Raw genomic sequence first — 11400 nt, 5'->3', positions numbered from 1 at the left:
CTGCAGGCATTGTGGAGGCTGCTACTGAACCCCAGAAGCTCCACCGGCGCAGCTTCCAGAGCTTCTGCCTTGACAGCATCAACTCGGCATCGATTTCACAGCAGAAACCGAGGAAAAGAGGGGTAAGGTGATGGAAATCAAACTTCCCGCTGGAGATGCGCAATTCCAGCCCAAACAACAGCGATGACTCCGTAACGCGCCCGCGTCCCTTCTGCTGGTGTCAGGGGGACTCTTGGCACAGAGGCCAGCTCGTCATGGCCAGGTTAATTAACACTCTATCAGGGAGGCAGAGAGAGGAATCGCTGCCCCGATGCATAGCGCCAAATGCAATAATAAAATCTACCAGCAGCAGGAACATTTCCAGGCTCGCTTATGAGTACGTGCTGTGCAGAGCTGATGAACATGCCAGAAGCATAGGGTTGGGTTCTGTAGGATAAGTGTGTTTACTTTCAACCATGAAAGTGTATCTTTTTCCCAGAACAGGCTGTATTTTTTCTGTTCTTTCCGCCACAGGCTGCACTCAGGTTTTCTCAGAATACAACCGAGTCTACCAAGCCTTTCCTTGACTCTCCTATCGATTTCTATCTCGAGGAGCAGTTTCCTGTTTCCTGAGCAAGCTTCTGGAGGCACTTTCTCCTAGAAAAGCAGTTTTGGCGTTACACGATTTCCTGCATTTTACACGATGAATCTTTTACACAATTCCTTGACCTGAAACGGCACGGGGAGAGCTTACAGCAATAGCTAGAAACCATAACGCAGCCTTTGGCTACACCTGGCAGAGCGGATCCCTCTAAGCAGCGCAGGGATGTGGGTTTAGATGCGAAAATTGCTGGAAGCTCATTAAAATTTAAAGAAGCTGAGGGGCAACACGGGTCCACTCATTTTCACGAGACCGACCGTGTTCAGAATGGCCTGTCTGGGAAAGCGCAATTTTCTCCGATTTCTTGAGAAACTTTTTTTCCTTTGAAATAAGGAAACGGCGCGGCTTCTGAGGAGGCAGAGGCGGTGACTGGGCCCGGCGCCATGGCGGGGGGTGACGTCCCCGCCCGCTGGGCGACAGGCGACGCCGCTGTGGGGGCGATCCCTGTCACACAGGGGGTGTCCGCTCCGCGAGGGCCGCCGGCAGCGGGGCGAAAAGGCGGGAAAGGCGTTTCTCCTCAGGCCGGGCCCCGCCGCCATCGCCCCTTTAAGCCCGCGCATTCCGGGAGGAGGGGACCCGCTCCCGGCCTGCCCCGCGCTGCAGCCCCGCCCGGGCCGGGCCCATCCCAGCCCGCGGCCAGGCGGGGAGCGGCGGGACGAGCAGCAGCCAGCGAGCCCCTCCGCCGGCTCCGCGCCCGCTCGGCCAGCCCAGCGGCATGGGGGGTGAGCGCCAGGCGCTGTGGCTGGCGGCGCTGTGGCTGTGGCTGGCGGGGCGGTGCGGCGGCGCCATGGACGAGTGCACGGAGGAGCGGAGCGGCCGGCCGCAGCGCTGCATGCCCGAGTTCGTCAACGCCGCGTTCAACGCCACCGTGCTGGCCACCCACACGTGCGGGGCGCCGGCCGAGGAGTACTGTGTGCAGACCGGCGTCACCGGCGTCACCCAGTCCTGCCACCTCTGCGACGCCGCCCAGCCGCACCTGAGCCACGGCGCCGCCTTCCTCACCGACTACAACAGCCCGGCCGATGCCACCTGGTGGCAGAGCCGCACCATGCTGGCCGGCGTGCAGCACCCCACCGCCGTCAACCTCACCCTGCACCTGGGTAAGGCCCCCCGGGAGAACGGCGGCAGCGGGGAGGCCGCGGAGGGGAAGGGGGGCTGAGGGGCCGCCCCGGGTCCTAGCGCCGTCGCCCCGGGTCCTAGCGCCGTCGCCCCGGTTCATGTTGGTTAAAGGCGGTGATTAGGCGGGGTTGGCCGAAGCGGGGTTTGGGGGTGTGAGCACATCCCGGCTCGGTTTGTCACAGTGAAACACCCCCGGGTCGCCTCAGCCGAGGGTTTGGTCCTGCGGGGCTCTTCTGAAGAGAAACTGCTAAGTTAACGTGTGCTGTGATTAAGTTACAAAAGACGCGCCCGTCGTTAACCAATTGGCATGATAAATGCTTTCTGACCACCTGCAAAACGAGGGGATGTTTTTCAAGTTTTAGATCCTTCTGCATGACGAGAGACAGAATATTAAGTAATACACTATTTAGAAGCAAAGTGCTTACTTATATTTGACTAGTAATTAATAGATATATTGTAAGTAAGAAACTAAGGAATTGTAACTAACCTTATCAATTATTTCTTGGTATAGATGTATGTTAAAAACTTCTAAAAATTGTAATGAATACGTAAGAATTGTGTGAGCATAAGCAACGCAAGAGCATCTAGTCATTGGAGCACTTATGGAGGATGATCCCCGGTGTTCTAATGAAGAATCCCTGCTTAACAGTATAATTGACTTTGCTGTTTTCTTTGTTTCACTTCACCCCAGGCTGCTGGCGTTGTCCTTGGGGACAGTCACGGCTGCAAAACGGTGCTTTGTAAAAGTGAATTTCAGCCTTCCCCACAGCGAGAATGAGTGTTGGAAGGGGTTTCTGCTGCCCAGGCTGCTGGTGTTTGCTGTGGGGCTGAAACAAAGAAATAAACTTAACAGCGAAGTCAATTATACCGTTAAGCAGGCATTCTTCATTAGAACACTGGGGATCATCCTCCATAAGTGCTCCAGCAACTGGGTGCTGCTGCGTTGCTCATGTTCATGCAATTATTGCATATTCATTACAATTTTTGGAAATTTTTAACATAGGATACATCTACACCAAGAAATAATTTGTGAGGTTAGTTGCAATTGATTAGTTTCTTACTTACAATCTATCTACTAGTTACTAGTCAAATATAAGCTAAGCACTTTGCTTCTAAACAGTGTATTACTTAATATTCTGTCTCCTGTCATGCAGAAGGATCTAAAACTTGAAAAACATCTCTTCGTTTTGCAGGTGGTCAGAAAGCATTTATCATATCAATTAGTTAATGATGGATGTAACTTAATATCAGCACACGTTAATTTGCCAGCTTCTCTTCAGGGTGCAATGAACCCCAGATTGTGAAGCCCCCATACTCTGGTTTGGGTGGTGGGAAGGCAGCAAGCACTGCGGGTAAACGTGTGCATACAAATGCACATCTGCCTGCTCTGTGTCCTCTTTCTTATACTAGGGCAGTGTTATCTTTTAAATATTAAATACTGTGTGAATTAGGTTTCTTGGGGCAGTCAGCGTTGCTGCGGAACACGTAATGTTGAGTCAAAAAAGGAAAAGGAGAGTTGTCTCACTCGTCAGCATTCCCAGGGGTTCCTTTGGGATGAAGTATTTTAGCCTTCGCTTTGGTTTGTGGGCAAGGTTTTGTTTTGCTCTGCTCATCCGCTTATCTAAGCTGTTGTGACATGGAGGAAAGGTGATTGTTTAGGACTGGAAGACAAAACATCTAAGGGAAAGTTGTAACCCCAGTGCTTATCCTCACATCATTAAATAAAGTAAAAACTAAAAAAAACCCCTCAGTGTAACAGTTCATGTTTTTTGTTGAAGAGCTGCTCTTGAACCTTAAGTTTTAGCATCAATAATACATCTTGGGGACATGGTTTAGAGGTGGACTTACCAGTGTTAGGTTAACGGTTGGGCTTGGAGATCTTAAAGGTCTTTTCCAACCAAAATGATTCTATGATTCTATCTTGCTTTTGGTGTAATTTAGAGGGGAAAAAAACAAACGAGTTGTTTTAGGGGTTGGGGAGCTGGATGTTGGGTTTCACAGCCTGAGGACAGGTGGTGTGAAACAGCTCCTGTCTGCCTTTGTGAGATAGAGACGATGATGCTGAGTCCTGTACAAGGGGTTACCTGCTGACAGCATCCACCTGCCCCAGCTCTGGGAGCATCTCACTGACCTAAAAATCTTTATTTGTGTTAGGAATCATGAAGGAAATACTATGTAAGAATCTGTAATCATTCGCATAAGGGAGGTAATTACTAAGGCCTGTTTATATTCTTTTCCTTGTACATTGGAGATTTTTGTTCAGGACACTTGGAAAAAATGGTGGGCTGAGATTTATCTCAGCTTCTTTTGCAATAGGACATCAACATAATTCTTCATTATCAAGGTAAAACTTAGTTTATAGGTGCATTTGTATTGGTGCTGCCCTTGAGTCTGTGCATCTGTATGTATATGGGTGTTCTTTGAAAAATGTTTTTCTGACATACTGGAGCAAGAAGTGCGCTGCATCCTGGGCTTTGAAGAACTGTGCACATTTCTTTGATGAAAACAACCACATCTTTAAAATACTGTAGTATTGCAACCTGATTGTCATAATCACTTGGGTTTCAGGTTTGTTCACAGGCTCCTGTGGCTTTGTGAATTTGCTCCGGCATATGTTTTGGACTAAAGCTTTTTAAGAAGCTGCCTGGCTGACACGCAGATGTTTGAGTGTGGCTTTTGTTTCTTTTTTTTTCCAGTTAGGTGTTTGGGTGGGGTGTTTCTAGTATAAAGCCTTTTAAGAATCAGAAGCTTGTTACAGGCATGATGGTGGCGGCAGGAGTTAAAGAAGACTCATAGCAAGGCATTAAGCTGTCAGTGCACGTGCTGTGCGAGCAGCAGATATTCCTGTGAGACTTTGCGTACGTCGCTGAGGTCATTGCAGGTTGAAGAACTGTCGAGTACCATAAAGTGCCATTTCAGTCTCAAATGCCCCAAACTCCTCTGCCGTGTTGCTCCCTCTCTCTTGTGAAGACTTCAAGCCATTTTTCTTTGTGTGAGCTTGGATTCTGCGTGCCCCCGGCACACCATGGTCTGCAGGGCACTTAATTATTGGCATCGGTAAGAGGCAAAGGGCTTGACGAGTATTTGCGTACTTGGTCGGATGCGAACGCGTTCTGGGACACAGGGCCCTTTTATGCAGTTAGTATTGTGTGTTGTTTTTCTAAGATTAGGCTGTGTGCTCAAACCCGTGTCCTCATTTGATGCTGCAGTTGCCTTTATTTCTAAGAGCACTGGTTATCCCAAATGGTTAGAGCTGGTTTGCACCCATTTGGGGCTGGCAGTGTCACCTTTGGGCTTCCAACATGCAAGTGCTGCCCTGCACTGAGATTTTGGCAGTTTGGGATGTCTTGATTAACATCCAGCAATGTCTGTGTAAATCAGTGTAACATTTTGGAGGGAGCCTTCAAAGGGTCAGTAAGAACTGCAGCCAGCCTGTGAGTGTGGGTTTCTTTCCAATCTTATTACAGTTTACAGTTCAAAACAAGTTTAAAAATGTTTAGTTTTGGGGCTAGATGTTAGCAAAGAAGCTGAGGTAGAAAAAACTACAGCCAGATCGTTATGACCAAGTTAAAGGCTGGGATCCTGGGGGTGTTTAGAAAAGAGATCTGTGCCTAGAAGTCAGGGTGCTCCCTGGGGAGAGTGGAATTGGGGTAATTACCAGTCCCTGCACAAGGAGCATCTGGAGTTATAAAAGCTGCTGCTCTTTGTGTGAGAGGGTATTAAGACCCCCTGAGTAAGAGTCCTCCCCCATGAGGCCTGGAGACATGAATTCGCAGCTGTAAATCAGGAGGGGGGAGTTGTGGTGTCCGGGTAATGAGGTTAGTGGGCAAGAGGAGGGGGGAGCACTGCCATGTCCTTTCTTCCACTTTTCTCAAAAGCATCCCTCTCCTTTCCCCATTTTTTTAGTTCTTCAGGTTGAATTATTTCTAATTTAGACTTGAACCAACCAGTCTTTCTTTCCCAATGCTGCCCTCCCCCCATGTTCCCGTATAGTCCAGGAATAAGGACTTTGGAGCAGCGGTGCCAGCTTTTAAATAGAAGATGGACGCTGCAGCGTTACGGTATGTAGTTAGTTGACCGCTTTTTCTGAGGCCAGAGCATCACGTTATTTTTACAGTCTGTGCTGTTTGCTTGTGCTGGGAGCATTGGGATCGCTCTGGCATCTCCCCAGCGCTTTGTGTGTGTACATTTTAGCAGGGCTTTGCTATCTAGACCCCTAACACACCAAAGCCATGTGTTAAGGCTGCTCATCTGAACACTGGAAGAAGGGGAAAAGAAATAAGACTGAGTATTTTTAGTGCTAGGCAGTGTTGCTGGGCAAAAGGCTTGTGTCATTTCAGATGTATCTTTTCTTCAGATCAGATTCTCGCTTCTTCCTTCATCAGCTCTAAGTTCTCTGTGCTTTCTGTTGTTTCAAGACATGTTTTATCCACTTTTTTTATGTCCCTGTTCCAAATTATCCCCGCTGGAGCCACCTCTCATTTTTCCCCCGCTGCTTTTACTCTCTGCCTGGATCTGCTTGATTTCGGCTATCGTGATCCCGGTGTTTTGTTCCTCGGACAAAGAGGCAGCGTCCTCAGCACTGAGAGCGGCCACGCTTTCATCAACAGGCCTGGGAGGTGGGAGCAGGCTGGGCTGGCCGTCCCTGTCTCCGCATCTCAGCAGGGACGGTGCCCAGGAGACATGCTGGACCGATGACACCGGTGGCCTCAGCTGTGGGTTCAGGACTATCTGGTAGATGGGAAGAGCTGATTCTCACCTCTTCTCTCGCCGCCTGGGAAGAGGAGCCTGCCGTCCAAGAAGAAAAATTAAGCTGCTGCTCACCTTCACTGGAAACACGTTGGCTGTGTTTGTGGGTATGGACTGTGGTTAGAACTGAGTATTCCCGCTTTCGAATTATTCTGGAATCCCTGCTGCAGACCAGCCTAGAAACCCTTGTCACTGAGCTGGAGGATATCCTGCATGTATAAAATAAAGAAAAACTTGTAAGAAAAAAAAAATGCTGGTTGTTAGGAGAAATGCATTGCCCATCTCCTTCACCTCCTCCTTTTCTAACCACTGTCCTTTATTTGGCTCTGAGGAGAGCGATGATGCTTGGTTATATATACTTTGTCCGTGAAGCATAGTTTGGGGTATGACTGCCATTTGAAGGCATTTACAAGGAAACCCAGGCAAGATGCCAGTTCTTTTGCTCAGCTACGGCTTGATTTGCCAGTTGTTTGTAGCAGATTAGGTTTTTTTCCTATAGTACGAAAGAAAAAAAAGTCCTTTTTTATTTTTTTCAAAGGGAGGGCTATGAAATGCACCTTAAATTAACCACGTAGTTTATGCCACTGGGATGCAATCAGTCGCTTTGCTGTTAATTTGCTGGGTTACCTTATTAACACTTCACGAGGCTGCGGTTCGCTGCCTTCCCTGGGAACCAGTGAGGATGCGCGTGTCTGAAGTTCTGCCACGATTTAAAATCTCTGAGAAACGGTGATGACGGTGTTGGGAGTGAGCGTTTCCGGCATTTCGGGGCGCGTTGGGAAGCCCTGGCAGATGTGCCGAGCCCGGGCCGGCCCTGTGCCGCGGCAGCTTCGCCGTGGTATTTGCGGAGCCCTGGGGGGACTCTATTTTAGTTGGTCTGGCAAAGGCTTGATTTACTTTTTGCAGGTTTCGACAGGAGTAATTGAGAGATGAGGGCTTTTAATGGCCAGCAGTTGTTCGGTGTGGTTATATAAAGTCGCTTTAAAGCTCTTTGACGCTTCCCGCATACCCTTTAAATTCCCAGGTTTTCTCCAGTTCCTCCATCCTGCTTCTTCCTTGAGACGCCGATGTCAATGCGTGACGCCTTTGGGAATACTATACACGGCAGAGCGCTTATTTTGGGGGATGGAGAGAGCTGGGATTGTGTGGCATTCTGCTGCAAAAACAGCTGCTATTTGTGGTGCTTGCCCTGAGTTGCTAGAAGGATTAATCACTGGTTTTGACACAGTCAAATAGTTGCTTTTGTAGGTTCAAAACTTGGGAGATTGGGTTTGCTGCTCAGAATTGTCAGCTCGCCGCAAGATTTCTGGCTTATTCGGTAGCGTTTTCTCTTACAGCCAAAGCTTTGGGAGGTTCTCCCAGTTTCTCTGAGTCTGCAAGTGAAATTCCCTGGCTGCTGCTTCCCACAGAAATGAAAAATGGGCTTGCTCTGCAAAGAACACATAGAGAAAACCATTTCCAGCACAGATGGATGGAAACTTGGGTCTCTAGTTCACTGTAATTCTGAGCCCAGTGGGGTAAGCTGGGATATGAGGTCTGGGTGGTTAAACTGGACTAGTTGCATCAAACGTCGCCGTCGCTGGTTCGTAATAACCTTTGGAAGCTCAGCCTGGGGCTGCGGCCCCTTTGGAGCTCCTGCCCAAGACAGACTGTTTCAGCCCGCTTCTACAGATCTCTTAACCATGAGATTTTGCTTATTGGTGGCTACCACAGTGCGTTTTTATTAGAAAATAATATTAGTTTCAGAGTTCACCAATAAATTGCAGAAACCTCGCTGGGTCTGTTGTCCTGCTGCGCAAACAGCATTATGTTGGGTTTCCTCATGGTGTGTGTGTGCCAAATTGATCTTTCCAGGCTCTAAGTGAGCGATAAATGCCGATGCTGGTGTTGAGGACCTGAGGCATCACTATTTGTGTTTAAAACTCCTTGTAATACTAGGACGAGCTCTTAACGCTGAGCCATTTGCCAGGGATGTACTTGAGTTTGCTCTCGTGGTCTGCAGCATCCTGTGGGTAACGTCGGGTTTTTAGCAGCATGCTGGTAGGATGGCGATGTTGGCTGTCATGTCAGCGTTGGTAAAAATTCAACTGTAAAAAGGAACAGAAATGGCAGGGTATTTTATTTAAATGAAAAAGTAAAATCAGCCATAGTCTTTAATCTCTTCTACCAGCCCAGCCCTTTTTGGGAGATCACTTACCGTAAAGCCCCCACCCACTAACCAACCCCTTATATATTATTCAGTGATCTTGAGCGTTTTGTTGTGAAACTGGGTGGCAAAGCGCTTCTTGTTTCCATGCTTCTACTTGTTTTAGAGATTCCGGTGCGATAGTCATCAAAGAGCTGTTTCCAGCGTTAATCACGCCTGCAGTTCTGACACAACACAGCTGTGTTCAGTAATGGAGAATTTCAGAATTTCCTCTTTTAGAAATAGTATCCAAAAACGATTATTGGATTTTTTTGTTGTTGTTTTGTTTTCCCCCTGGTAGGTAAGCTAGTACCATCTTGTACATGGGATGTAGACTTCCAGAAGGCTTGAGGGCTTATTTGCACAGTTGGTTTGAAGGGTTTGTTGTTTTTATGGGGGAAGGAGAAGATGGTTTTCTTTTTTATGGCATTTGTGGAGATGGTAGATTGAGATCTTTCAAAGACTCGGGGCTTGTAGGTTCCTGGGCCAGCTTTGTGTAATGTGCTTGTCTCCATTGTGAACTTGGGTGTAAGAGAGAATTGCTCATCTGACTTGGCTTTGTAGCAGGTCCTGTGTTTTCCAGGAGGTCACCAGCCCCGTGGCAGTGGGGACAATCCTGGAACTTATCCTTGGGGGCCTGAGATGCCAATCAGGGTGCAGAATTGTTAAATGGCTTTAGGTGAGGCAGCGGGGGCTGAAGCGGAAAGGAGGAAGACTTGACCCTTGCATTGCTCTGTTTAAGAAATTTGAAATTTGAAATTAATTTGAAATTAAAAGATTGGCTGTGTCTGACAAGTCTCTTATTATAAATAAAATATTTTAAAAGCATATAATTAAAATAATAATAAAAATGAACAAACCAGCTCAAAAAAACCTAACCAACCAAACAAAAACCCTAAAGCCTACCAGACATCGCAACCTGCTCAATGATGAGTTGTTCTTCCCCGGTCCACGTGTGTTGGAGCAGGTGGCCGCTGACTGCACGTGGTAGCACTTGGATTACCGAGGGTTGCCCAAAATACTCATTCCCTTGGCCGAGGGAGCTCTGCAGAGTTTGGGGTTGACACCAGCCCAGTTCTGAGCACTCTGCTCTTTCGTCTTGCAGTTATTTTGTCGAGGTCTGTTTTATAGCTCAGCCTGCTTGGCCTCAGAAAAGACCTTGTTCCCACCCTGGTGAGCTGGGGCTCGTACAGCACGTTATGCCTGGGCTGGCTTCTGGGTTTGTTTTTTTGGTGGGGGGAAAACCATCAAAAATCCTGAACAGAATTTAAAAAGTAAAAGACATAAAAATTCTTTTCCTGTGTATTTTGTTTCAGGAAAATGAATCTTTCTAACCTACTTTGAGTTAAATGTTTAAGTGTCTCAAAGTCTTTAAGCTAGTGGTTGTATTGAAGCCCTTCAGGAGGGGTAAACGGGCAGTTTTTGTGGTACTTTCTTATGCTGTATATACAAGGTTGTGGAGTAGAAGCTGCATGGTCTGAAAGATGCGGTTTGTGTTGGGAATCTCTCTTACTGAGGTCAGTGGAATGAAAAACCAGTCCCTTCTGGAAAAAACACCATCAGATACTTCTTGGTATCGCAGCATTCAGTGGGACCGCTTGTCCAAGCAAAAAGAAAATGTTCTCACCCTAGGACTTCTGTGGCTTCTGATGATGGTGATTATTTATAGTTCTTTCATCTGCGGTTCTTTACGTGCTCCCATCCGGTGGGATTTTGCAGGGGGATGTTCTTCCCGGCAGCTTTATTTGTGGGGCTCTGGTGTGTCTCCCTCAGCCCTGCCTCCTGCCCACGGTTGTCGGGGAGCAGGGCTTGGCCCAGAAACCTCCTTTTATTTTGTTAAAAAGCTGGCTGCCTTCGCAGGTCTCATGGGTCCTGGCCCGACTAATGTAGGACGAGCAGTTTCTCGACGCTGAATCAGCTGCTTGATGAACTAGTGAAGAAGCTGATACTTAACGCTGTGGTTGCTCTAAGCTCGGTGCTTACTTGACCCTGTGTCCCCAAAAGTAAGACAGGGTCTTGTATTAATTTTTGCTCCAAAAGATGCGCTAGGGCTTATTTTCAGGGGATATCTTATTTTTCCGTGAGCTCCATCTACATTGATTCTTTAACAAAAAAACGAACATTTATTGAAATACAGTCATGTCATCTCATTCTGGAACATCTGTCACATCTGTCCTCCTACATTCTGTGCCAATTAATTTTACATTTTTACATGTATAGCTGCCTGGACACAACTTAAATAGACTTTTTAAAATGAACTGTGAGTAGGGCTTATATTTCAAGCATCCTGAAAAATCATGCTAGGGCTTATTTTTGGGGAAAGAGGGTACTTGTGTTTTCTGGTCCCTCTCCCTTCCTTCTCCATTGTGAAGCTTCTTGCAGCCTGTCTGAGTTTCATCTCCCTCCTGCTCCTGTTTCCCAGGTACTGAGATGTTCCTGGGGGTGTTTCCCCATCCTGGGGATGTTCTGCTGAAATCTCCCGGTGCTTTTGGTTCCAGGAGCAGCCTCTCAGCCCGTGTGCTGGCTCCTTTGTATACCTCTTCAGGCAAGAGGCTGACAGGTCTCATTTTGATCAGACTCAGATGAGGGAGGCGCAACGCAAATTCAGAATCGATAAAAGCTTAGTAGTATTCTGTAGTTTCCCTCTTGCACGTGGTAGGGTTCGGGAAGGTAGGAAGCCCCTCATTGAAGGACAATTACAAGTTTT

At 47.6% G+C, this 11400-nt stretch overlaps 1 protein-coding gene across 1 annotated transcript in view; it reads left to right on the top strand.

Moving 5' to 3' along the window:
• Positions 1 to 1277: 1277 nt before the first annotated feature.
• Positions 1278 to 11400, top strand: part of LAMC1 (laminin subunit gamma 1) — a gene marked incomplete at its 3' end in the record, with an annotated part of 63634 nt that continues 53511 nt past the window's right edge. The window contains exon 1 of the mRNA XM_080349013.1: positions 1278 to 1740. Coding sequence (XP_080205139.1) covers positions 1356 to 1740 — 385 coding nt within the window. The 5' untranslated portion in view covers positions 1278 to 1355. The remainder of the gene's footprint in view (positions 1741 to 11400) is intronic.

This window comes from Nesoenas mayeri (genome assembly GCF_963082525.1).
Source record: "Nesoenas mayeri genome assembly, chromosome: 8".
NCBI classification, from domain to species: Eukaryota; Metazoa; Chordata; class Aves; order Columbiformes; family Columbidae; genus Nesoenas; species Nesoenas mayeri.
Note: the sequence above shows the minus strand (reverse complement) of the source record. Positions and strands in the feature narration are given on the sequence as shown.